This window comes from Scleropages formosus, chromosome 5 (assembly GCF_900964775.1).
Source record: "Scleropages formosus chromosome 5, fSclFor1.1, whole genome shotgun sequence".
NCBI lineage: Eukaryota > Metazoa > Chordata > Actinopteri > Osteoglossiformes > Osteoglossidae > Scleropages > Scleropages formosus.
In genome coordinates this window covers 19,007,733-19,034,669 of record NC_041810.1, presented here as the reverse complement: position 1 = coordinate 19,034,669, position 26,937 = coordinate 19,007,733, and the positions used below count along the sequence as shown (strand labels likewise).

General features: G+C 42.1%; 3 protein-coding genes across 4 annotated transcripts; 2 read left to right on the top strand and 1 right to left on the bottom strand.

Annotated features, from left to right (window-relative positions):
• Nucleotides 1–501: 501 nt before the first annotated feature.
• LOC108935924 (dynein regulatory complex protein 1-like) lies at nt 502–8,868 on the top strand. 2 transcript variants are annotated; one of them, XM_018754912.2, is made up of 11 exons: nt 502–649; nt 797–909; nt 1,205–1,388; nt 1,889–2,026; nt 2,233–2,319; nt 2,835–2,957; nt 3,505–3,644; nt 4,466–4,600; nt 5,204–5,536; nt 6,133–6,235; nt 7,533–8,868. In XM_018754912.2, exons 1-11 carry the CDS (start codon nt 593–595, stop codon nt 7,563–7,565), a joined length of 1,446 nt encoding a protein of 481 aa, XP_018610428.1. In that variant the 5' UTR covers nt 502–592; the 3' UTR covers nt 7,566–8,868. The 2 variants fall into 2 exon arrangements, with proteins under 2 accessions (XP_018610428.1, XP_018610427.1); XM_018754911.2 differs by having other exon boundaries at nt 502–909.
• Nucleotides 8,869–9,122: 254 nt separating this feature from the next.
• On the bottom strand, nt 9,123–18,467 carry LOC108935909 (zinc finger protein 135). The gene is made up of 9 exons (XM_018754885.1): nt 18,272–18,467; nt 16,226–16,428; nt 15,925–16,029; nt 13,304–13,399; nt 13,049–13,159; nt 12,409–12,532; nt 11,668–12,268; nt 11,512–11,570; nt 9,123–10,856 (listed from the first exon to the last, which is right to left on the bottom strand). Exons 1-9 carry the CDS (start codon nt 18,306–18,308, stop codon nt 9,451–9,453), a joined length of 2,742 nt encoding a protein of 913 aa, XP_018610401.1. The 5' UTR covers nt 18,309–18,467; the 3' UTR covers nt 9,123–9,450.
• Nucleotides 18,468–21,501: 3,034 nt separating this feature from the next.
• On the top strand, nt 21,502–26,614 carry LOC108935943 (uncharacterized). Its single transcript, XM_018754941.2, has 4 exons — nt 21,502–21,756; nt 24,158–24,952; nt 25,490–25,522; nt 25,806–26,614. The coding sequence occupies exons 1-4, from the start codon at nt 21,741–21,743 to the stop codon at nt 25,853–25,855; spliced, it is 894 nt and encodes a 297-aa protein (XP_018610457.2). The 5' UTR covers nt 21,502–21,740; the 3' UTR covers nt 25,856–26,614.
• The last annotated feature ends 323 nt before the right edge of the window (nt 26,615–26,937 follow it).

Here is a 26,937-nt window from a genome sequence, read left to right as displayed (position 1 = left end):
ATCCACGCTTGATCCAAGTGCTGAGGCACCCAAAAGTATTAATGACAATACTTATATTTCTATTTTTCTTGCATCTGCGTCGCCTTTCTAGCTATAGATAACAGAAAAATGTAACTGCAGTTTAATTCCTTTTTAAAATATAACATTTTTACTAGACTTACACAGAACACATGCTATCAGGAATGCACCACACACGTCCTCTTCCCATAATACTTTCTGAAATAACTGCAGGCATCGTTGCCAAACAGCCAGTACTTTATCTTTCATTTCTGTGCAAATCTGAGTTAAAATTGGACTCAGATTTACATTAATCCTACCCGAAGGGAATAATTGCCTGGATTTGAGGTGTGTACATGTATCCTAGCAACTAGAAGGACGACCACACATGTAACAGTGTACCCTAGCAACCTGAATGCTAACCCAGACTCTGCTAAACAAAGGAGGCTGACCGTAGTATTACCCACTGATATTCTTATCTTAACCCCATTATTATTATTATTATTAGTATTATAACTGATGCCTTTGTCCAAGGTGGCATAGGATAGGTTAATACAACTGCTTATGATCATATTTTGATTTTTAAAGTACAATCATGAGTCAAGCTGTGGAATACATAGAAAGCATGAAACAAGTGGAGAGCAGTAAAGAAGTTGGTTATGCTTTATTGATTTATCAGTTATTGTGTGCTTGTGTGCCTTTAGTTGTTCAGATGCAAATGTGTGTGAATGGTGGCTTGAGATTTGTTTTATGTTGTGAACATGACGCTCACTTTGTCAAGCTTGCTGTCCTGCTACAGCGAATGACAAAGCTACGGAAAGATGGAACAGAACTGGTCACTAACATCCAGGTAGCTGCAGATTTCAGGGAGACGCAGAGGAGAGCGCAGCAGAAAGAGGCGACTAGGCACAGGTAACTGGAGGGGCCTGAAGTGAGCAAAAGTAGGATTTACCTTTGTGGAATGGGACAAGGCCCGTGAAAAGTTTCATATTGATTTAATCCTCACACCCAGTTTTTTATTATATTACACAGTATTCTCAGTATAGTCAGCTGCGATTTAACTGTTAGAAAAGTAGGTGTTGCTCTGGGATTTTGTGCATGTGTATCCATAAGCATAATTATATAAAATTCTATATAATTATATACTATAATAACTAGCAATCTAACTAGTGAAATATGCACTGATGTCTGCATGTTCACGGTTAAGGCTTGAGAAACTGGAGATTCAAGCTAATGGGAGCCTGGAGAAGTTTGAGGAGATCTCTAAGGGGTGGGATACAGCTATGCAGAAGAATTTTACCCGTGAGCTGCAGGAGGCGTTGGACAGCCAGCAGCAGCTGTGTACCCTCCTGCTGGAAGATAAGGACAAGCTCATAAATGACCTGCAGCAGGTCAGCATGGATGAACATCATGGAACATAGTAGCTACTGGAACTGCTGGTGTTAGTCGTGCACAACAGCACACAAGAAATGAGTACAGTTGGCCCCTGACTTAAGGACTTTAATAAACTTTTTGCCAATACAAATGTTTTTGAGAATTATTCAGATCTGTATTTATCTCATAAAAAGAGAGCTAGTATAGACATTTGGTTTGTGCACGAGCCATACTGGCTCTCCAGAAGGACCAATCAGCTCAGGAAGAGAGAGCAGTAAAGTCTGTAAGTTGGGAACCAATTGTATTTGAGAAATATCATCAAAATCTCAGTTTTAAGTTAAAATTGTGTACCATTTAATTGCTTAGTAAAATCTAAACATAGGCAATAAATTTATGATTAAATAACACTGATTAACTTTAAAACTGATGCTTCCCTATTAGATTAGCAACGCCCCATGCATTTTCCTTGATTTAACTGAGATAAATTCCATCCTTTCTTTATGCTCTACAAGTGCAGGAGCTGAAAACAAATTATGACCAGTACAAGAAAGATTTAAAGAAGCAAGCACAAGATGTAGAACTCCTGGTTGAGAAAATGGATGAGCAGATTAAAAATCTAAGCAAGTCCTACAGAAAGGAACTCGATCTAATTGAGGTACATAGTGGACCAAATAAAGAACTACTTTTTATTTATTATGGTGTAGCTCATATCTTGACAGTATCGTGAACCAAGACCCCGCTGTGCCCTTTAACAGAAGCTCACAATACCTTTTGTCAAAATTCAGAAAAGAAACATCTCTTTGGATAGTCTCTTCTTAGGAGTTTCTGCTCATCTGTACTCTCACCTGATCTGACGTGTAGACGGTGTTCGATCAAGACCGCAATGCCCTCCTGAGCAGCAACCGCAAGAAATGGGAGCAGATGGCGAAAGAGCGGTATGACAAGGAGGTAACGCCTGCAACTGCTTGTACAGCTTCACACACGGGTTGCACTAACCCCTGACCTGTGTTTGAGACAGCCTTTTATTTTTGGTATTCCCATCCTGTGTTGGGTAGCCCATTATAACTGTTTATAAAGCACACACCGTCTTAACCGCTTGTCCCAAGTGGGGTCGCGGGGAGCCGGAGCCTAACCCGGCAACACAGGGTGCAAGGCCGGAGGTGGAGGGGACACACCCAGGACAGGACGCCAGTCCGTCGCAAGGCACCCCAAGCGGGACTCGAACCCTAGACCCACTGGAGAGCAGGACTCGGTCCAACCCGCTATGCCATTGTTTATAAAGCAATGATTAAAAACATGATCATCTACTGTTGTGTTACACCTTTTAACCAATGTCATTCCTCAATTGAAGAAACCAATTATGATAGATAAAGGTTGTAGAAGGGCATGGAGCCTGAGGGTTAAAGTAGCCCCAGGCAGAGGTGTACAAACCGGACTGGGCACATGGGATTGGTGTTGTGTAGCTGCAGTACCTGCTTCAGAGGATGAAGAAGGTCGAAGAGTATGAGGTCCTGCTGCAGCAGTTAAGGATCGAGGATGCGGAGGAGTACAACAAAATCAAGATTAAGCTGGATACTGATGTACAGGTGAGTCTAGCTTTGGAAGCTCATTTTACATTCATAGAGTTTCATAAAAGCAAAATATCCACTGTCTGGCCAACACTTACTTTGGAGTAAACATCTGCCACACAGACTTGGGGAAAACCTAACACATCAGAAGAGAAAAGTGAATCTGCATGTAAACAGTAGCTGGGAAAGGGAAAGAAAACAGTTCTGCATGTTTTGTGTTTCCATCAATATGAAGCGTGGAGACGCTTCCACCGCGATCCAGTATCATTTCATTTGGTTATCACTTCACTCTGCTGCTGGTTAATCTTCCACTGCGGCGTCAGTTTATGAATTTGTGCTACAATATTTGAAAAATGTTCACTTTGCTGACCTTGTCCGATCATAGTTTTCCCATCATCATGCTAGCTTCATAGATATACTTGTATGTATCCAAACTGTAACAACTTTACACACGATAAGGTTACAGTTTTATTTTCGCACCTTCCATATCACAAATGTCACATTTAAGGTTGTCTGGGATTGTAAATATGATTTTGTGTTATGATGTAACATTGCTGTCGCTCAGATCCTGAAACAGGAGTTAAAGCAGCTGAAAGTGACCCTTCAGCAAAACCAGGAGAAGCTGGAATACAACTTCCAGGTGCTGAAGAAACGAGAGGAGGAAAACACCATCACCAAGTGTCAGCAGAAACGCAAAATTAACAGGTGCCGGTGCTGCGATTAATGAGTCGGCGCCCTTCGAGTTAAAGCAGTTCAACAAATCTAAGCTTGAAACGAGAACGTTAACTTTTCTTGGTGTTTTTGATGGTTCAGCTTATTTATCATTTAATGAACCTGGCCAATCGCCCAGCAGCACTGAAATTGTGCCGCAAAAACAAAAAATAAATTGTAATCTTAAAAAACTTAACAGAAAACCTTGCTTAATACTAAATAGCTTTATTAAAAAACTATCAGCTGCCTTATATATTATGTAAACAACATGATGTATCGCCAGTCTGTCTTAATAATGTCGTATCTTTACAGGTAACATTTTCTATGAAAGTCTACTGTATAGATACACTATTTAGATTTAGTTTTTACAATCTATACACGAAATAATATGTATCCATTCCCTTAACAAACTTCAGTCTTGAAAATGTTTAGTGTTTAGTCGTTTAAGTATAAATTTGCTTTTTGTGCACATATTTTATTCACATACATGTTATCATAAATGCTTTAACATTTTGAACTGTATGTGCAGTGTATTTAGGGTTACTGCTTTTTGTCTCATTTATATGTCAACAGCACAATTATTTTATGTATCATATTTCGTATATATTTTGACATATACCATTTCCCAGTATATATACTTTTTTAAATTCAGACTTAGAAATGTAAGGGATATCAAATGGTTCTTGCATTGGAGAAGCCAAAAAGACAAACACCTCTCCTGGTTCCTCTTTGTCCTTTATAATAAACATATTTTTCACAGTTGCTTTCTGTATAACTGTTAATAACCGAATAATTTTATTCACCTTTACTACAAGACTACAGGATATCAAAAATAACCTCAAGATCAGATGTGAAAAGCAGGGGAAGCAGTCTCGTGAGGAGTACAAGGCTTTGGGTGATGACTACAAAAGAATCATGCAAGAGTACGAAGACATGCAGAAGAAAATGAGGTGAGAGCAAAAGAGGTGTCGTCCAGCATGTACACAAATATTGGATAATCTTTTAACTTGTCAAATCTTAAAATGATTATTCTAGCTATTAGAATCTGAGTAAAAATAGAAAAAAAAAAATCAAATCCTACTGCAGTATCCTTGAGCAAAGAGCATATCTTGAATTATTCCAGTAAAAACGCCCCAAATTTCAATTTCCAACAACTGAAAATACAGGTGGTCCTCTGTACGATGGGGTTCCATCCCAACAAGCCTGTCACAAATCGCCTTATTCAAAAATCAAAAAATGCCTGTGTACTTTATCTAAACCAGTTTTTTAGAGAAATTTTCCAGTAAATTTGCACTGATTTTACACACTAGACACAGTAAAACTAATATTGACTAAAAATAATATACAGTATTGAAATTATAAAATGAAATGTTGTACATTTGTGTACATACAGTGTTTGTAAATTGAAGACTTAATGAGTTACACATTGGGACTTCATAAAGCCATACTTCTTATAGATTGAGATATTCTGATATTTTCTGTCTGGCTGCACAGGAAGGTGCAATTTATGGGGTTTTGTTAAGACTGACTTTCTTCCACTTTGTCTTGCTTAGGCACTTTGTGACCACTGACGCCAGAACATTTAAGGACATCTGGCTGATGAACGAATCCGAGGTGAAGGAGCTGGTGGAGAGGGCCCTGCAGACCGATCGGCTGGTGCACGAGCAGCAGTTGGCCATGCCCTGGGTGCAACCGCCACTGCCCTTCCTGGAGGGTGACCCCACCAGGTTTCACGGATATTCCCAGCGTGCTTCTAGAAAGAAGCTCCTGAAATCCACCAGGGATGATGCAGAGGCAGCTGCCTACTGGGAAGCCATGGCCAACATCATCCCTGAATCAAAGCTGCAGATTTGGAGCGCTCTGGAGATGGCCCTGGAAAAGTATTAGTGAGTCCATATTTCATGCAGGGACACAGTTTGGTATCAGTAGGCACTTTCACCCCAGTGTGAAGAGGGGTCAATGCCAATTCACTATACTACCAGCCTAGCCCCAGAAACAAGCGTCCTTAGGAAAGGCCTAGAAAAGCTGGACCTTTTTTGAAATGTAATGTTGAAGTTTCTATTTCATTAAATTGTCTTGCAGTATTTTCCTGGGTTTTTACATTTTTCCCTCCTTCGTAGGCCCTGGTTACTGTGCCTACAGCACCTAATAAAAAATCCAGCACTGATTTCATGATCTTGTTTCAGTTGAGCATCAACATGAAACTTGAGCCTTCTTGGAAGTGACCTTATCGCTCTTGCTTACTGTAGTAATACGTAGCTGACAGTCTAGAGGATTCAGCCCAAGGTCACAGGTTTAAATCCTGCTTCCTGCTGTAGTAGCCTTGAGCAAGGTCCTCACCCTAAATTTCTACAGTAGCCTACTGTATTAACAGGTAAATAATTGTAGGCTGCTTTGAAGAAAAGCATCAGCAGAATGAGTAAGTGTAATGAACTGGTCTAAACACGTACTTTCTCGGTCTTTCCCATCCCCTTGCTCACAGCATTGCTCTGAACGATAGATCCAAGCTGCTGGTGGAGACACAAAGTCTGCAGAAGCAGAACATGGAGCTCAAGATCCTGCTGCAGCAGTGCATCAGTTCCAAGGTGAGAGGCCGTCCAAGCCCAACCGTTGGTGTAAATGCAGTCTGATTTCTGCTGGAATACGCTATAGACCAACTGAACTGTGCGTCACAGGACATACAAGGGGTTATTCATCGAAGTTAATGGAAACAGTTCATCCCCTTGCAAAATATCTTTTCTGCTCAGCCAGTAATAATATTTATGACAACTTCAATAATTTACTTTATAACCAATTCTTTCATTCAATGGGACATTAATAACACACCTGGTTCACAACAACAAAGCGACAGAATCGGTGTACAGAGAAAATGGAAGTACGTTACAGCTACTAGTAAAATTCAGCAATTCCTTTCAGTACAATAAATACAATTTAAAAGTGATGTCAGAACCGCAAGAAGAGTACATTATTTGCCACTGAGCTGTAAATAAAGAGAATTACTGAGAAATTCATGCAGTTAATTTCCATTTCAGAATGACTTCTAACAACAAAGATAGTAGACTGTTTCCTCAGCTTACAAACACAACTAGGTCCATAAACTGTTTCGTTCATAAGTCCCGACTTAAGCCCCGATGAATAAAAACTTGATATCCACTGCTTTATTTACGGGTTAGCGCCTGTAAAAATTTCAGTTATATTAGAAACCCCACTATGTAAATACTTATTTTACTAATCATGCTGAAACATGTTAAATGATTGAAAATAATGTGCCTGTCTCTACAAACCTCTATTCAATCCTGAGTTCTGATGGAGTCATCCCACAGACATGCCCCTCAAACACTAGACACAAGCTGTAAACACTGGTGAAGAGCTGAATTAGGTGGTCCCACACTTGTGTTTAGGCATCTTTCACTGTCAAAGAAAACAATATAAAATAAATAAAAAGGAAAATATGTCTCTGAAAATCTGTAACTCAGCTGATTATAAAATAGTGTATATAGATTTCATAGTTATAGTCTAGGCCTGGCGGGGCAGAGGATATGCTGTTTGCTGTAACTGAAGTTAATAATCGCTCAGAATAAGAATCGAAAAACAAGTTTCACAAACAGTTTGGAACCTTAAACCATATGGTCATAAGCACAAATGCTTAAACAGCAGATAATTTAGTTGCTGGAACTGTTTTCTTGCACTTAAAGGACTTGGGTTTGGATCCCACCTTCTGCTATAGTACTCAATCAAGGTACTTACCCTGAATTGATAAAGTAAAAGTTACTCAGCTGTATAAATGAGTAAAAAAAAAAAAATGTAACTTGACTAGTATATGTAAATTGCTGAAAAATCAACTTACGCTGCTACCCATGATAGAATGTTCTGGATTTTCAGGGTTCACTCACCCCCCAGAATTTACAAGTTTGAGCCTGAGAGCTGGGCACGGAGAGCAGTCCCAGCAAGAGGAGCAGCAACAGACCAGTGAGCACTGCAGCTCATAGCACCACCCAGACAGGATGACTAGATATGCTCTTATTCATACATAACACTCATCTCGGTCTATTTACTACATTAATATAAATAAAAACAAAACAAAGGCATTCAGGCAGCACTAGACACTAATCCATCACAGGGCACAGCAAAATAAAAATAAGCTGAGTTCACTTCTTTGCTTCTTCAGCTAACATCAAAATGTCCACTGAAGATTTGGCCAAGATTTGTTTTCTGAAACACAATGTTTTTCTTCTCCACCTCAGTGAGTCTTTTTTTTGTGGAAAGAAAATCAAAAAAGTTGAGTCACAACACCCTGTACAGTAATTCAGTATTTTTATACCCCGATCTGTGTGTCCTGTCTGGATCTTTTAATTAACAGCATTTACTCACTAGGCTCATGAAAAAGATGAACATTGCAAGATGACATTCCATTTGTTCATCAGTTTCTGTTTCAAGTTTTGAAAAGAGACACCGAAGGTGCTTTTTTGTTGAAAAAAATTCTCAAGTCGTATCAACACCATTTACTTTGGGTGGTGCCAGACACACCAAGGTATAGGCTGAACCTGAATGTGTCAATTCCTCCAGTTTGGTCCAAACAAAGTGTCCAAATTTTTTAATTAATATGTAGATAAATTCTCAGATGTAGCAAGATAAAATGCTAAATATTCACAACATACTTAAAAACCTATTGAAAAAATAAGTTTGCTTTGTATTACAGGTTGTTGGCTAGTTAACACACAGAATTTTCTTCAATGTCATTAAAAACAGTCCACAAGTCTTTGAGAATGACTGATGTTTTATGGCTTACAAAACATGTTATGTGGCTGTGTACATATTTTCTGGGAATGCATCAAACAGAATTGAAGAATACACACAAGGTGCAGCTCACAAATGTAATCAAAAATTAAACAGTTCAGTGTAAAGTTGATAGTCACCTGTCATGCAATACTGTGCAAAGTAACATTTTTCTAAAGAAAAAAAAACTTCTGCACAGCAAACTACATTCTAGTTAATACATGCAAGTTCCACTTTTGGTATTTTTCAGAAATTCTTCCCAGATGACATTTTGAACACCATTCACAGAAATGTAGTTATTCAAACCGATGCTATATTCTGGTAGCTCATAAAAACAATTCAACAGAAAAAGAAGAGAAACAATGGGTGTTTAGTTACTGAAACCTACATAAAGCTTGTGGAATATTTCCAATCACCATTCAGGAAACTACTTACATTCACAGAATTCAAACACTCCCCTGAGTACAGTATATGTCAAGTTTCGTGTAGAAAGAGGTCCTTTGTGTGAAAGTTGTCTAAATATGGCTGTTTGCAGAGTGATTACATTATGACTCGTTCTTCCATTTCACCAAAAGTCATCGAACAGTGGGTGAACATTCAAAAAAAAAAAAAAGTAATCAGCTGTTTCATCTCTAAACATGTTTCCACATTGCAACACTATTTCTTCACATAAACATCAGCTTCATTTTTAAATCACTGCTGCAATAATTTAATGCAGTAAACTTTCAACATTAAAGTTTAACACTGTATATACGTGATATAGTAAACTTTTAAGACTAGCTGCCAAGCGTCACTGCTGTGATTGCAAGCCATCTGTGCAGGCAGCACAGCAGCACCACAATGTGGCCAGTTTTAAAACTTACTGACCACCACATATACAACAATGCAGCAAATTTTTAGCAATTTGTTCCTTTTTTTCTTTCTCCCAGTTGAAGGCTTGGCTACCATTTCACTGCTAAAGTACAATATACAAAAAAGTTACCATGCATTTGACAATATAATAATGTAGATCATCAGAAGAGCTTCAGCAGTCCTTCCCTGTGTGAACCTGCTGGTGTGTCTTTAAGAGGCACGACCGGCTGAACGTTTCCCCACACTCCAAGCACTGAAATGGCTTTTCCTCTGCATGGATTTGCAAGTGTCTTTTCAGTTTTGTCGAACAAGAAAATGTTTTCTTGCACCGCGAACACGAATACGGGCACTCCCCAGTGTGACTTCGGTGATGTCGTGTTAGGTCAGACGATGACCGAAAACTTTTCTCACACTGAGAGCATTGATAAGGCCGCTCCCCAGTGTGAGAGCGCTGATGCAGCAGTAGTTCTCTGGACGAAAGGAATGTCTTCCCACACTGCGAGCAACTGTGTGGCCTCTGGCCCGTGTGTATCAGCTGGTGTCTCGTCAGAGCTGTGGACTTGGTGAAACACTTACCGCAGTGTGAGCAGTGGTATGGGCGCTCCCCCGTGTGAGTACGCCAGTGCTCGTTCAAAGTGCGCTTCGTTTTAAACCCTTTACCACACTGGGTACATAGGTAAGGCCTGTCTTCTGTGTGGCATTTATAGTGTTTTGACAGTTCCCCCGAAGACAGGAATGTCTTCTGACACTGAGAGCAGTGATACGGTCGCTCTCCAGTGTGAATTCTCTGGTGTCTAATCAAAATGGATAGTTGAGTAAAACTCTTCTGACAGTGGGAGCACTGAAAAGGGCGCTCCCCGGTGTGAGTGCGTTGGTGCTTAGCCAAAATCCACAGCTGGGTAAAGCTCTTGCCGCACTCGGAGCAGTGGTGGGGACGCTCTCCTGTGTGATTGAGCTGGTGCCTGCGGAGGTCCGACAGGCGCGTGTAACTCTTCTCGCACTGAGTGCATCTGTACTGACGCCTTACAGCATGGCTCTGTCTGTGTCTCGCCAGATCCGACGGTGCAGCAAAGTTTTTCCCGCAGACAGAGCACTGGTAGGAACAGTCCCCCTTGTGAGCACGCCTACGGTGCAGGCTCAGGAAGCCCAGCTGCGTGAAGTTCTTCCCACACTGCGAGCAGTGGAAGGGCCGCTCACCAGTGTGCGTGCGCTCATGCCTCGTCCGGTCCCATGAGTTTTTGAAACTCTTTTCGCACTGAGAGCAGGGAAACGGGCGCTCGCCTGTGTGAATCTGCTGGTGTCTGGCGAGGTCCGAACGGGACCTGAAGCTCTTACAGCAATGGAAGCAAGCGTGGGTCTTTGGTGCACGTGTACCGGCACATGTGGGACTCTGAGGTTCCTTCGGGGGCGTGGCTTGCTGGTGCGGAACTTCAGCTTCATTGACTTCAGACCGTAAGAGTTTGTCGTACTCCTCTGGATGGGCTGTTTCAATGTGCTGATGGAGCTGCATCTCATTCCTGTGAGCGAATGGGCAAATAGCACAGGCGAAAACTAAAGAGGACAGCTCCGTGGTTCGCTCTGCTGGGACAGAGAAGAGAGAACAGGAGTTGTTACTGGAAACCCCATCTCTCTAGAAAACAACGAAACCAGGAAAAGAACAAGGTGAAAGCACAGATTTTTTTCCCCTTACACTCCTGTATTTAGAACATTGTGTTGCCCTGAAATGGATCATTACCCAATAAATTAACCTGATAATCTAATATTTAGTGTCATTTCATCCACTCTAATCCTCTGACTTCTGATAAGAGGAAAATAAGCAGTGAATGCGTATAACAGACAAGTCAAAAAAGGTTTCCTTCTATGCATGAAAATCTATAATTTATTTTCTCTAAATTAAATTTCTTATTTTCTACACCAACTGCTTATCCCTATTCACAGAATTCAGGACAAAGCTGCTAACTGATCCAGAGAAAATAGTGATTAACCGAAAAATACTTGGTTAAGTTGGTGGCTCACAACTAGCAATATTAAAGAATAATATGAATTAGCCATTTACCAGTTATATCATTATATATCAGACTTTTTGTGGTGTGTCTCATGTCCAGCTTAACTCCAGCAAAGAAGAGTTACATTAAGAACCAAACCGCATTCCTGCTTGGAAAGGGAGCGGGCATACACTGTTCGAACATGTAACAAGTGTACCTCTGAGAACATGTTTAGAAACTTCCCTCACCTCTGTTTCCACTCCTTTTGGAGGTCAGTGTGGACCCTTCATAGTACTCAACAGTAACCCTGAGAAATAACAAAAAAGGAATTCAAATATGCAGTAACCAAAGTACCACCTCACAGTGCAAGTTTCTGGATAACATGCTGAAAATTTGTTTCTTACACATTTTGTGGCACTTCAGTTACTGGTACCACGGCTGTGTCCAAACCGCCAAGCGGAGCTTTTTCTTGGGTCGCAACTTGTGCTTCCCATGATGCCCTGTGGCACTCTCTTTCCTGTTCCTGTTGCAGGGAGTTTGATCCATATTCACTATAGGGCCCAGCACCAGATTCATGAGTGGCCTCCAGCTCATTTTTATCATTGTCAAGTTCACTTGTGAGTGCATTTTCCTCTTTGCTTCTGCAGCTGCCTTCTATCTCTTCATTTGGCTCATCTGCTTTCCCTATGCTCTCCTCTGCACCGTTCCCTTCAGACTCTGTGACTTGCTCCTCCCTTTCTGCTATTCCACTTTCTACTTCTCTCACTGTGTCCTCGCTTTGGTCCAGACTGGCAGTCAGGTCCACCTCTGTGAAATCAGTGCTCTCTATTACTGTCTCCACCTCCACCTCTTCGCTCACTGAGGTGGGACTCAAAAAGGTCAGAGAATCATGCAAGGTTTCTGAGTGGATTTCAGAGTCCGCCTGCTTCATGGCAATCACGACTCTGTCAAAGGGAGGGGTGGACAGAGAAGCGAGGATAAATTCATCCACTGAGGAAATGGTTGCTGTGTGAGAGAGAGAGTTTTTTTTTTTTAATACAAAGTTAAATCAATGTTCAAAGCAGATCCCCCCCATATATGGTGGTGATGGGGAAAAAGTGATTTCAATACAACCGGACAATTTTAAACACCATAAGAGATCCTACCATGTGTGTCCATATGCCCATAACACTTATACTGCTGGAGCAAGGTTCTCAATTCCTCTGGGGCAGTAATAGACTGCAAACACTCTTCCAGCACTGAAGGAGCATCACTGAGCCAAGAAACTGTCTGAGAATAAGAGGTGAAATCAAACAAAGAAGTTATATGCATGATACATACCTTCTTAAAAATTAGCAGAAACACACGGATTAAAATAAAAACAATACTGGTCATAATCTCACTGCTATTCTCTCTTCATTCACTATCCATTCCAACTCATGCAAGTTACAGCATCTAATTTGCTGACAACATGACTGTAACTTCACCCAATATAAAACCGATGATTGTGAGAAGCCTTTAGTACAAGTTCAACAAAACAGGCATGCGGACTTAAGAAAACGTGCTAGTAAATACTGCAGGTGAAGATGCCAAGCAGTGCGTTGTACACTCCCAGGAACTTAAAACGTCTCTTACTACTCATCTTCGTAAGAATAAGGGAACATCAAAATGCCCCACAGCATGTACAGTATATTGTAACATTCACACAGGCAGTATGCTTTTCATATTAATTTTTTTTACAAAAATGTTTCAAGGTGTCCCTAGCAGAATGGACAAAAGGATCACATTCTGGTTCTGTATCTGTACCTGTGCCAGATCAGGCACTGGAAGCAGCTGCTCTAGTCTGGAGAGGAGCTCCCAGACTAGTATCTGCAGGGCTGTGTCATACTTGGGTCCGTACTCCACTGGGAACACCTCCTGTGAAGGAAGAAAACATTCATAAATATAAAAGATGCACCTAAAGGATAGACTGGTCTTTTACCTTTACTGGATTTGACTAAATATTGCAATTATATGTAATGTAAAACCTCACAACTAAGAGCCACATAGAGGCTTTCTGACCTGGAAGAAATGTTCCCTCTCAGCTGGGTCTTTCAGAAGGGTTTGAACCAGCTGCCAGAAGTTGGCCCTGGATGCCTCCACTTCAGCATCACTACACTGCAACATAACACACAGACCATCCGCATGTGGTAGTCACACCTGTCTAGAAGGGCGTGCATGATATATAAACAAGTGGCCCATGCAAAAAACATACTGCAGTCAAGTTTCATTGTGCTCCTTAAGATTGGTTACAAACCAAAACTGCAAATAACGTTGGACATGGCACATCAGGAAATGAGAGCCTTTAAATGATCAATCTGTTTCAGGAATTGCTGTACTTGTGCAAACAAACTTCCACCAGTCTGCTAGCATGAGCCATAATCTGAGGCTCACCTTGGGATGGTACACTAGTGCTTACACACACTTGCACTCTAGAGACAATGAAAGGGAAATTCACCGAAACAGAATGTTTTCACCACAGTCCAAATTCAAACAAAAAAACAAACAGGAAGAAGAGAACTTTATTTTTTACAACATGTTTTGCACATTCCAAGTCCCAAAAGCCAGAGTTGGTGCCCGAGGTTTGGGTCGGCTGGGCACTCGGCCCCGACCACCCCCCAAATCACAACGCACCGGCCCCTTACGGCCTCTCCAGCAGGTGGTGAGCCCACCGAAGAGTGGCTCCACGTCTTGGCTTCGGGCTGAGCCCGGCCAGGCCCCGTGGGCATAGACCTGGCCACCAGACGCTCGCATGCGAGGCCCCCCCTTGATTTTAAACCTTCAAAACCTTGATTTTATAGTCATAAGGGGGTTCTGAACCGCGCTTTGTCTCGGGCAGTGGAAGGAGTACTTTGAGGATCTCCTCAATCCCTCCAACACGCCTTCCGTAGAGGAAGCTAAGGCTGGGGACTCGGAGGGGGGACTCGTCCATTACCCTGACCGAAGTTGCTGAGGTAGTCAAAAAACTCCTCGGTGGCAAGGCTCCGGGGGTGGATGAGATCCACCCCGAGTTTCTCAAGTCTCTGGATGTTGTGGGGGCTGTCTTGGCTGACATGCCTCTGCAGCATTGCGTGGAGCTCGGGAACGGTGCCTCTGGACTGGCAGACCGGGGTGGTGGTCCCTCTTTTTAAGAAGGGGGATCGGAGATTGTGTTCCGACTATCGGGTATCACACTCGTTAGCCTCCCTGGGAAAGTCTATGCCAGGGTACTGGAGAGGAGAATCCGACCGATAGTCGAACCTCGGATTCAGGAGGAGCAATGCGGTTTTCGCCCTGGCCGTGGAACACTGGACCAGCTCTATACCCTCACTAAGGTGTTGGAGGGTTTGTGGGAGTTTGCCCAACCAGTCCATATGTGTTTTGTGGACCTGGAGAAGGCATTCGACAGTGTCCCTCGTGGCATGCTATGGGAGGTACTTCGGGATTATGGGGTTCGGGGCTCGCTGCTACGGGCTGTTCGTTCCCTGTATGACCGGAGCAGGAGCTTGGTTCGCATTGCCGGCAGTAAGTCAGACCTGTTCCCGGTGCATGTTGGACTCCACCAGGGCTGCCCTTTGTCACCGATTCTGTTCATTATCTTCATGGACAGAATTTCTAGGTGCAGCCAGGGAACGGAGGGTGTCTGTTTTGGTGGCCGCGAGATCTCGTCTCTGCTTTTTGCGGACAATGTGGTCCTGTTGGCTTCATCAAGTCAAGACTTGCAGCGTGCACTGGGGAGGTTTGCAGCCGAGTGCAAAGCGGCGGGGATGAGAATCAGCACCTCCAAATCCGAGGCCATGGTTCTCAGTCGAAAAAAGGTGGATTGCCCCCTCCGGGTTGGGGGGGGTTGCTCGTGTATCTCGGGGTCTTGTTCACGAGTGAGGGGAAAAATGGAGCGGCAGGTTGACGGACGGATCGGTGCGGCGTCCGCAGTAATGCGGTCATTGTACCGGTCTGTTGTGGTGAAGAGGGAGCTGAGTCGTAAGGCGAAGCTCTCAATTTACCGGTTGATCTACGTTCCTACCCTCACCTATGGTCATGAACTCTGGATCCTGACCGAAAGAATGAGATCGCGGATACAAGCGGCAGAAATGAGTTTCCTCCGCAGAGTGGCTGGGCACACCCTTAGGGATAGGGTGAGGAGCTCAGTCACCTGGGAGGAGCTTGGAGTAGAGCCGCTGCTCCTCCGCATCGAGAGGAGCCAGTTGAGGTGGCTTGGGCATCTGTTCCGGATGCCTCCTGGACGCCTCCCTGACGAGGTGTTCCGGGCATGTCCCACTGGGAGGAGGCCTCGCGGCAGACCCATGACACGTTGGAGAGACTACGTCTCCCAGCTGGCCTGGGAACGCCTTGGGGTTCCCCCAGAGGAGCTGGAGGAGGTGTGCGGGGAGAGGGAAGTCTGGGGGGCTCTGCTTGGACTACTGCCCCTGCGACCTGGTCCCGGATAAGTGGAGGAAGATGAATGGATAGATGGATGTTTTGCACATTATCTACTAATCATTCAATAGTGGATATTTTACGGACTATTTGTATTTATTGCTTAAAAATCCCGTTTCCCCATTTCCTATCTCTTTCGGAAGAACCAGAACAACACTTAGGAAACAAGCAACTCTGTCTGTGTGTGTGTGTGTGTGTGTGAGAGAGAGAATTACACACCCACTTACATCTGTGTGCCCGGAATGGTCGCTAGGAGCTCGAATCCTGTCCAGGTGGGGCTGGATGGTCTGTGGATCCACTGGGTGCTCTCCGCGGCACAACTCCAGAATCAGCTGAGGGAACCACAGCCCACTCAGAAATGTAACAAAACTCACAAGTGAAGCACTCTGCCCTTATGAACTTTCAAACGTTCAAGCCACTGGGTGAGCAAAATTTTTTTTAAATTTCAGTGTAATGCGTGCAAATGATTTTGAGCGCAAGTCTACGTTAATGGTCATCACTCCATTCCCTTCTTCACACCCCTGTCACCTTTGCTCGTAGTCCAAGGATAAGTTGAGCTCGTTGTCTGTAACACATCAATTCTGGGAGAGTCTCGGTCACCAAAGTTACAAACTCCTCCAGCGTCCCATAATGCATCACGTCTCTTCGCTGTGCCACTTGCCACATGGCTGCAGACAGTAGCCGTAAGGGAGGGATCAAGAGGCGCAGAGTGGAGATAGAAAGGCAAGGATCTAAAATTGAAGAAAGCATTAAAGAATAGAATTAAACATTATGATAAGGATAAACATTATCCAAATCATAATGTTGAAACATTATGATGAGGATACTATGTTTTAGTTTAAAAAAAATAAATTTCACAGTATCACTTAACACATTAATGAAGTACAGTGGGATTTACACAGGGCTATTTGACATTGTAAGTAATTCTGGATTTAAAAAAAAAAACACCCTCTCTTTATTCATATTTCCCTCTTTTGCCTTTTAGCAGTAAAAGCACTTAGTTAAATACTGTCAATCTACATGTTACAGATCTGTAACAAGTAGTATATTTAAGTAAAATTTCAAATACTTTGACCACAGCCTAAATGGAATGCTTGAGCTCAACTATATCTGCATGTAAAACTCTTCTTCCAACGTGAAATGCACTTTGTTTGCTCTGAGCTGTACTGTCATTTTGGAGAAAATGTCCAGTGAAATGCAGCAGTGCAATGGGGGCACCAGGGGGCATAGTCATTAGAGCTTCTTCTTTACACAAAGGACTCAGGCTCGAATCCTACCTCCTGATTTAGCAGCCTTCATCATTTTGGTCACTCTGGACTGATAGAATGATTGATTAATTTCTACTCTAAGTACCTCAACACTAAGTCATTTGGGCAAAAAACTGTCAGTTAAATAAATGTACCATAAACATAACGCAGTTAGTAACCTTGTTATCTAGTACAACACAGTGCCCATCTGTGGAGTCCTCACAAATAACATGTTATTCCAATAGGGCTTTGCAATTGACACATGTACCCCAACATTTTACTTAGGGGAAGCGGGTGGTGGGGTTGCTTACAGCTGTTACCTTTCCAGCTGAATGTCATGGGTTGAATCCCCACCTCCTGCAGAAATACCCTTGAATAAAACACCCTGAACTGTTACGATTAGAATGCTGCTGTATGAAAGGGTGCAATATCTGTGAAACTCCAACACAAAGTCTCCTATGATATACAGCTGTCAGCTACATAAACATTAATCGTTAACTTGAAATATGGTTTCATCACATTTATCTTGTGCCTCTCCATAGGGCATTTTATTTCTATTATGTAAAATGCATATTATACATTAAACAATATATTGTATATAAAAACAAGCCAGTCTATGAACCAAGGCTTTTAAAACTGGCAGAGGGGAACAGTCGTGTTTTCCTTTGGCTGGTGGGGATGCAAGTTAACATCTCAAAATAACCACACATACAGTTGACTTGGGTTTGAGCGCTGATGTCAAACAGCTATTTAACAACCACGTGTCGTGTATGAACCGCATCTTACGATCAAGTAAAACTAGTCTCTCTTGAGTGCAGCTCCACAGGGTGTCCAGGCAGTCTTTCCACAGTGACAATTTTGCTTGTGTCATATAGATAAATGCTCATTTTTCAAGATTCAAGCGGGACAAAGTTAAACAGGGTGTCGATCACAGAAAATTACATTTCCCTGCCAGCAGGTGAGGTTAGAGAAAACAGTACACTTCCATAACATCATCATGTGTGGGTTTAGCAAACAGGAACGGAGACACTGAGTGATTCGGCTTTTGTTACACCTCCTCACTCAGGTGAAAGACTAGTCTGAGGATCCTGCCTAAACCCGCCCGGCCCGCCACCACCAGCCAACAACATCGGCCTGCTCAGCGTCACTTACTTAGCTTCATTTAACAACTGTTCGGGTTAAATTCTGCACATATTCCCGAAGAATATTAACAGAGTGTGACAAGAAGAGGGCGTTTTTCTCAAGAGTTTTGCCCGCGGACGGCGGGTGGCCGGACACTCAGCCCTCACACGTTGGAGAGATGACGCGCGCGCGCGCGCACACAAACCTCCGCTGCCTTTCTCCGGAAAACTTTCTGTCTTCATCACACCGATAAGGCCGCGCAAACGAGGGAGAAGAAAAACGACGCGGCGTTTATGGAAAGCAGTGGCTGGAACTAGAAGCGCAGGCCATCCATGCGCGTTAGGACGACCTATAGCGTTACACTCCCGTATGACACCCGCTGTGCCGCCGGCTAAGCCGCGCGAGACGTTGACGTACGCGAAATGACGTTGTGACGTCATGCTACGCGCAACAATTTGTCACATGACTCGCCATCATCGCGATGTCCAATAACTGCGAGTTTGCTGAGGTTGTCACGTGACCTGTGGGTAAATTGTATTTACGGTTAATTACTGGTAAAGTTTGGGGTTAAAAAGGAATGTTCTATATATTTTTTTTTAAACCATGGAAAGTTAAGGACATGTTAGGGCTGTTACCTTTTCTCAGATTTTATTTTTAACTGACTACACAGTTGTACTTCTGTGTAATTACATATCTGCAGACTGCAGTGTCAGCAGGACACTAGACTAGTCTAGCGTGAGGTAACATTATAGATTATTATTGAAAAATTTTTGTAATCGATTACCTTGCGATGGATTGGTGTCCCGTCCACGGTGTAACCCCCCCTCCATTCTTGTGTTAACCCTGGAAAAAAGTGGTGGATAGATGGCTGGATGTTTGCAATAGATGTGCTTGGTGGAACAAATTATGTAAGTATTCGTCAAGATAAACAATGTGAAAAGTTATGCTAAAGTGATTTGACTTTATATGCTTCACAGTTTAGTGCTGGAACATGTGGCAGGAGGTCTTGTTCCTTATGTATGTTGTGTGTCATTTTATAGTTTGAGAAACCTAAGAAAATGTGTTTTGTGAGTTTATTCTGTGTTTACAGCAGTCTGAATGTAACCAGGGAGACTCTGCTGATGGAGGGTGTGGAGCAAATTTATACCTTTTATTACTTTTGTGAGTCATGTCTGCTCCATGGCACTAAGGGTTGTGGGGAAAAATTGCTACGGAGGATGAGTTATAGTGACACATTTCTATATGACTGTGTCCCAGGATGGTCTGTCCACCACCAGGAAAGAGTTACAGCATCACATTTCCATGCAACATATCCGTCACTGAGGGCAAGGAAAAACATTGAATTTTAAAAAATGCAGCTAATGAACTATGATTTATATAAGTTCATTAGGCTTAGCTATTCCAGGAAAATTGCTGAGGATGGGTTTTAGCATAACTCTTTCACATGACTACGTCTCAGGGAAGTGTTCTGTTTTTTTTTTCCTAAGAATACAATACATGCTGTGACATGCAGTGATACTCACACAATAAATCTGTGTGTCTAGTCCCTGTTATTACTTGTTTGTGATTCACGTATTGTTTTGGTACCAGTAAGTTAGAGAAAAGATGGGAGAACACACTTGAGTGCACAGTGTTGTACACATTATTTTTCTTACTATGCCCCAGGGTACTCTCCCATCTGTTTTTCTGCAACTTACTGCATATTATTGGGATTTCAGCAGAGCTGAACACATCTTTTGGTAATTTTGATGGTTTCAGGCAATTACTTGAAAGCTAAATTTGAATAATATGACAACACATTTATCATTACATTGGTATTACACAAGTTACTAAAAAGAAATACCTTGGAATGAAAAACTTAAAATGAATCTTTACATAAAACTGCAGATGTACTGCTGCTCTGTCTGGAATACAGCGCAGTGGCCAATGGATTGGATAAGATCTGTGTTCATACCGATATTAAAGAAAGGTGATCCGATCGACTGTGGGAATTATCACACAATCGCCCTGATCCCACATGCCAGCAAAATATTACTCAAGACCATTCAGTGGAGACTGCAACCATACTTGGAGCAAGAACTGCCTGAGAGCAAGTAGGATTCAGGAAAGGGCATCTCAACGTGAAGAAGACAAAACTGTTCACAACTAGCAAACTGGAAAACTTCACACTTGATAGAGAAGGCATAGAGATAGTAGATAGCTTCAGTCTACTCGGATCAATAATCAATAAAGAAACGATAAGCAGCTAAGGAATCTGATGATGAATTGCTCTGGGCAAAACCTCCATGAAGAGCTTGGACAAAATTCTCAAGTGCAGGGATGTGACTCTGTACACAAAAATCCGACTAGTTCAAGCTATGGTCTTCTCAGTCACGTCAAACGGATGCGAGAGTTGGACAGTAAAGAAGATGGACAGGAAGAAAACTGACATCTTTGAATTATGGTGCTGGTGAAGAATCCTGCGTTTACCCTGGATGGCCCGGAAACCAAATGCGTGGGTATTGCAGTAGATCAAACCAAAGATGTCATTGGAACCTCAGACCACACGGCTTCGACTCCCTTACTTCGGACACATCAGGCGGAGAGGACGTTCAATGGAAAAGGACATCTTGCTGGGCAAAGTGGAAGGTCAATGTAGAAGAAGAAGGCCTGCTATGTGGTGAATTGACACAATCACCACAGCCATGGATGCCCCACTTTCAAGTCTTAGCCGGTAGGTGGAAAACCAGATGCTTTTCAGGATAACTCTATAGCTGAGTCAACATTGATTTGATGGCACCTAACAACAACAACAACTGCTGCTTACATTCATGGGGTTAAGCAGAATAGAGAGTTCCATATACGACTTCACTGGTGTAAACAACCAACAACTTTTAAAGAATATACTCACTTTCTTTACGATTTGTGTCGTGTTGTCATTTTTACCAACCAAGGCCAGATATACTCACATGTTAAAGTCAGTGCATTTAATTTTTTTTATTGGCATTACTGATTGTCATTCATATAATAATTATTGTCAATATGTGATAATAGTAATTTATAAAAGTTTATTATATGTTGAAATTATAATATATAATCTGTAGCAATACCTTTACGTCTGTAGCAATTATTATCTCGGAAATTACAGTAATATTTTTAGGTTTCATGGTCATTGTGACTTCTCCCTGGCTGGGTTTGGAGGTTCTCTGTTAATGTTTTTGTATTGTGAGCTATTTAATTGTTTGTTTAATTTAAAACTGTTATCTCGGTTCGTTGTGATAACGCGTGCTGTGACGCTGAACACCGTGAATTAGGGAGAGGCGGCCTCTGTGTGATGAAAGGGCGCGTGAGGAGATTTGAGCCGCGGGGAGGGGGGGGGTTCCCGCCATCACTTCACTGGTTGGTGGGAGAATAAAGTTCCGCCTCCAATTGACTGATTGATGGGGGGAAGCAGAAGCCCGGTTGACAGGCGGGAAAATTATCGTAGCGACACCCGCTGCTTTTGACTGACAGGCGTGCAGGTCCCGCCTCCCATAGACTGACTTCCCCACTCCGAACGTCGACATCCGGTTTGAGTAATCGCGCAACCGCCCGGGTAACTGCACTGCTTCCGTGTGGCCTTCCACGAGTCCTTACCGCACCGTCACGGTTCATCTCTTGTAATTCGACATCCGCAGGGGTACATCGGTTAGAAGATGCACATTAAAACAGGTAAGAGTAAGTAAATATGTGGTGAATGAGAATTTTGAACGTGACACCATGGCGACTAAGAGATTTTTCTGATGATCCACTCGATCTTACGAAACTTTTTTTTTTTTTTTTTTTCCCACCGAAACTCCTTCGTCAAGTTGTTAGATTTGGCATTAAAATCGCTGTAAGTAACCAATTCGTATATTGTGGTAAAAAAAAAAAACTGGGCATGATTATGCGAGGTTTACTGAGGGGAGTTAGGCAATGTGTCCGGTGTGTGACGCGGTGCTAGCCTAGCCTCTTAGCTTAGCATTGTATTGAGGAAATTGGCCAGAAACCGCAGAGCGGTGCTTAAGAGTTAGAGCAGGAAGCTAGTAAGTTCCTAATGTATTTTTGGTGTGCTACATAAGTGGAACACCGACCAAGAACACGTAGGCTCTTGAGCGGGTTCCCCGGCTTTTTTCTAGAACTCAGACTCCTGAAGTGTCTCGAAGTCTTGTTAGCCACCGTGCTAATCATGAGCGCAGCGCCGCGAGACCGAGGCGAGGGGACATCGTGATTGATTGCCGCAATGCCACGGGCGGTTGTGTCTTTTCCAGTCCTTTTTGACGGCCTCGCAGTCACGACTCACGCGTACTTGACGGGAACCGACCGGGGTAGTAAGAGGAGCTCTTCTTGGCCGGTGCTCAGTTCGGGGTAACCACGACAATACACTCCTAGCCTACGAGTCTGGACCAAAATAGCCACACGACGTTTCTCTGCTGTCCGCAACCAGCGCGCTTTTGTGTCAATTATTGATCGTTAATCCCAAGCACACTTAAAACAATACTTAACAGAATATCAGTGGATCATAGAGACAAACAGTACGCCGCGGAAATGTAAAGACATCATGTACAACAAGTTAGTATTTCATACGTGTGGTCACGTGGCACTATGGCGTATCCAGAGCTCTCCAAATGCTCCAGAACTCATTTGAATTATTAGGAAGTTCAGTGTTCATTTTTCTGATAGAAGACGGTACAACACGCTGCGTATCCATTTCTTTACAGAGGGAATCGCAGGTGTAGAATATGACAATAAAATACATTTTCTTGGCAAGTATTTAAGAGTGATCAGCCTGCATTCCATAACTTCATAAGAAGGAATTTAGGTTGTGGGTGGATAGCAACCCTTCAAAATATAAGGTGTGTGTGTTTTTTTTTTTTTTGAATGGTTGGGTGAACCTCATTCCAGCCAGCTTACATTGACATTTATTCATTTATCAGTTTTCTCCAAAGCAGCACACATCTCAGGGAACAATTCAAAAGTTCATCACATCAACAGAAGGAGAGCTCTAGATGCAGAAATGTGGTTCTTGGGCATATTGTTTGGCTCATACCACTGTATAAACCAGCATACGTTAAACAGATTGCTCCATACAGATTTTTAATAAAAAAAAAAAAAAACAGCATGTTTGAGTGAATAGGAGATTGTGGGACAAATAAGTCTGAACGAGGCCTTTTGAGATTCCTCTTGAAAGCTGAGAGATTTAGCAGTTCTCAGTGAAAGGGGGAAGTCATTATATTGCAGAAAATCTCTTGTATAGGTTAATAAATACATTTAAAACATAGCTGAAATGATCATGGAACATTGTATGACATAGTTGTATCCCTCTCCTTTTGCTCTACAAGTGGTAGCCAGCTAATTGATCTGGCATGTTTGGTTGTCAGACTTTTTATGTGGTTGTACTTAGTATAAAAGCAGTGTATCCATTTGATCTAGAATTTTACTTAGTAATTTATTGACCATTATTTACCCATTTATTACAAATTTTTTTGCACTGAGTCATTCAAAGGTAAGTACCTTACTGAGGGGTGAGACAGTTTGAGTGGGATTCAAACCCAAGTTTTTTTTTTTATTATTATTATTTTTTTTTAAGTCAGAAGGCATGGTTCAAACCACCATGCTGCCTGTTGCCAACTTATGTTTAAATTTCTTAGTTTTAATCGGTAAATTAGTGGTGTCATTGCAAGTTTGGTTTAAAAAAAAAAAAAAGTTGGATTTGATACGTTGGGTAAACTACCAATCTCCAACTTCTGATATTGGTGTTTATATAACGTTTGTATTGAGAATCTGTGGTGAGTGCATCTTTGCCTTTTTTTGCATCACTGTAAATATGCAACTATCCTCACATTGGATGTGGATACTTGCCATCTCCTTTTTAAATAACACAATAGACTTTTGTGGATCACCGAAACCTCAATGTCTTCAACCTTATTTTTTCAGATGTGTCACATCTGGATAGCTGCAGGAACTTACAAAACCTTAGTGCCTGTACCCCTCTACAGATTGTGGAATACTTAAATTCAAAATGTGTGATACTGATCTAATAGACAGTTAAGGGGATGGTATAACTGTAATAATCCCATACATCCTTTCACAGGTAATTGGGAGGCCAGTAGCACTGTTTGTGAAACGGATCCCCTGTGTGATACGGCTGGCCTGGTGTCAACCCCTAACCCTGAATCACAGATCAGAAACCGAAGGCTCTCCCCTGGGTCCGGCAACTGTGGGGGAGGTGGAGGTGGCGGAGGACGAGTTGGCCGGGACACTTGTCACAGTCCTGCTTCTGAGAACCACACACACAGACACCCTTACACTCACACATTTACTTCAGACCGGGATAGAGATCGCAGAGGCCCGGCCCAGGGCAGAAACTTTCGCAAAGAGACATCCAGGGTTGGCCGGGCGGCCGATAAGGCTCAGAGAGAGAAGGAGAGATGGGTGGAGGACAGTTTGTCACTATTGAAGCCGCCACCTGCATTCCCAGTACAGGACAGTCCCGCCAAGCTGCAGCCAGCTGTCAGCTATGCCTCCAAGGTGAAACGGGGTGGAGTGGGGGTTGTAATGGAAGATCCTCCTGGTATCGGGGTATTGCTGCAGAACCAGTGGGGTCTCAGTTTCATCAGCGACACCCCACAGAACCTGGAAAACTCCGAGTCCCAATCTCCAAAACAAAATGGCCCTTCCCTAGGGATGCGTCTGGTTCCATCTTTTGGGAGCTCCCCGGTTGACCCTGCTGAAAGCCTGCCCCCTATCTCAGGGAAGGATTCTGATAGATCAGCCCCCACCTTGCCTATACCCTCAGTCACCCGCTGTCGGTTGGAGGGCGAGAGCCAGAACAACCTGTTGCTTGTCTGCCCTCATCTGGTGGAGGCAGTGCAGTACCATGTTCAAGGTAAGAGCTGGAGTTTTTGGGCTTCATCTTCCCGTGCTACTCTGCTGTTACTCTTACTCGAGCTTTAAAACATAGTTTCAGCTAGAATGTTTGTCCGGTCTGAGTTGTTTCTTGGTTTCAGAGCTTTGCTGATACAAGTAACAGTGGAGTGTTCAACTTCACCAGACAGGGTGTTCCCATGCTGCATTATTGCAGTAGTTGCCATCTTTAGTTGTACATTCACTCTTAACAGACTTTGAATTTATTTTGAAGTTAAGTTTTAAAAAAAAAAAAATGAATTCTGCCTACTCGGAGATAATATAGCTTTCTGACAAACATAAATGGTAACATGATAATGGAAGAATGCAATGATTAAATAAGCTTTTTTTCAATTATTCAGCCTCATTTATCTTCAGCTAAGTTTTTTTTTTTTTTTTTTTTTTTTGCTTGCTTACTGTCTTTTAGCTAAGTTGTTTTTCACTTTGTTAGTGAAGGATATTGAAGCAACCCTACATGTGCATAATGGAATCATGAGTACAAATTATGATCTTTTTTCAGAATGGGATACTGTCAGCAGAAGACTTCAAGATGGTAAGATCTGCTCAATATTGCAGTTTTTCATTACAGAAAAAAACTTATTTTTTTTCCAGTATTTTCTGTAATCTAGTACTAGAAATTTTTCAATGTTTCATTCTTTTTCTGGAAATGTTTTTCACCCATTACAAATATTTAAAAAAAAAAAAAAAATAGATTTCAAATGTTTATTTTAGGGTTCTTAGAAAAGAGAAGCTGGTCATTTATGGCATGTTTTTACAGCGCTAAAGTGAAATAACAGGTTTTGGTCACTAACTTTAGGTTGTGGATCATTTTTCAGATCCTGGAAAGGTCATCTGGTACAGGGATCCTTTGGACCACCCAGCCTAGCAAATCTACACACTGGTTATCCTGTGGACACACAAGACAGACACACACACACAAAACAAATAAATATGCACATTCTTACTGATAAATGTTTACTTGATGGCATGCATCGACTCTGCAGTCCTTCATAGTATGAACACACACCGAATCCCCGGACTAATAACTTAAGAACACATTGAAGATGACTGGACTTCTTTGATGCCTTACAACAGAGCCTGCCTCATCAGATTGGGCATGGAGTTATTCTCATTGCTCAAATTTTTTTTTTTTTTTTTTTTTTTTTTTTTTTTTTCTTTTTTGTCTTGGCAAGCTAATTTTAAGAATTCTTCTAGCACTGTAATTTTTATTGTAAAATCTTGTAGTTTTATCATAAAGACAGATTTGTCTTCTGTTTCTGAGGTCAGTCAAGCACCTTCTTCTCAATAGTGACCAACCTTTGTATTCCACCTTACTTTTGACTGATTCTTAGAGGATAACTTTTAATGTATATGTGTATATACATATATATTTTTAACACTGAAAGCAGTCAGACATTTCTGATTTTAAGCAGGACAGTGATTGTTACAGTCTGGATTTCTCTTCCAGTTAACTTATTTTTTTTTTTGTGGATTTTTCTGTGTCTAGGCGGGTCTCTGTGTGTCTTGAGTTCTTAAAGGGGTTACAATCAAGAGTGTGGTCCACAGTTTGAAACTACTGTACACTGGAAGAGTTTCTAGGTGAAAATTTAACAGTATTTCATAATAAAAAAATTTTAAAAATTTACGTGCCTCCATTACACTGTGGTTCTGGTTGTTCTCGACTCCAAGTGTTCTTGGTAAACTATACCTTTAAAAAACTGAATGTGTAGTTTTTTTTTTTTTTTTTTTTTTTTTTTCCTCCCCCTTATGCATATTAATGTCAACAAAACATCATTAAGCATAAGAAAGAAATAAGACAACAAATAGTTCTGGATTTCATGAATTGTAAGAAAATGGACATTTATGAATACAGGCAAGGTTATTCCATTCTTTGAATCCTTAGTAATGCCAAGGGCCAAGTGTGTGTGTTGGGAAAGGTTCCAACACCTGCAGAAAATTTAGCTTTTC

Bases quoted from the DNA above. Each gene is read 5' to 3' on its own strand.
- LOC108935943 (XM_018754941.2), top strand. The intron at 24,953-25,489 runs GTAAGAGCTGGA...ATCTTTTTTCAG, and splicing joins AGTGCAGTACCATGTTCAAG to AATGGGATACTGTCAGCAGA. The intron at 25,523-25,805 runs GTAAGATCTGCT...ATCATTTTTCAG, and splicing joins CAGCAGAAGACTTCAAGATG to ATCCTGGAAAGGTCATCTGG.
- LOC108935924 (XM_018754911.2), top strand. From the start codon at position 593: ATGAGTCAAGCTGTGGAATACATAGAAAGCATGAAACAAGTGGAGAGC. The intron at 2,958-3,504 runs GTGAGTCTAGCT...GCTGTCGCTCAG, and splicing joins AGCTGGATACTGATGTACAG to ATCCTGAAACAGGAGTTAAA. The intron at 3,645-4,465 runs GTGCCGGTGCTG...CTTTACTACAAG, and splicing joins CAGAAACGCAAAATTAACAG to ACTACAGGATATCAAAAATA.
- LOC108935909 (XM_018754885.1), bottom strand. From the start codon at position 18,308: ATGAAGACAGAAAGTTTTCCGGAGAAAGGCAGCGGAG. The intron at 16,429-18,271 runs GTTTGTGTGCGC...CTTCAATTTTAG, and splicing joins TCCGGAGAAAGGCAGCGGAG to ATCCTTGCCTTTCTATCTCC. The intron at 11,571-11,667 runs GTAAGAAACAAA...GTTATTTCTCAG, and splicing joins ACTGAAGTGCCACAAAATGT to GGTTACTGTTGAGTACTATG.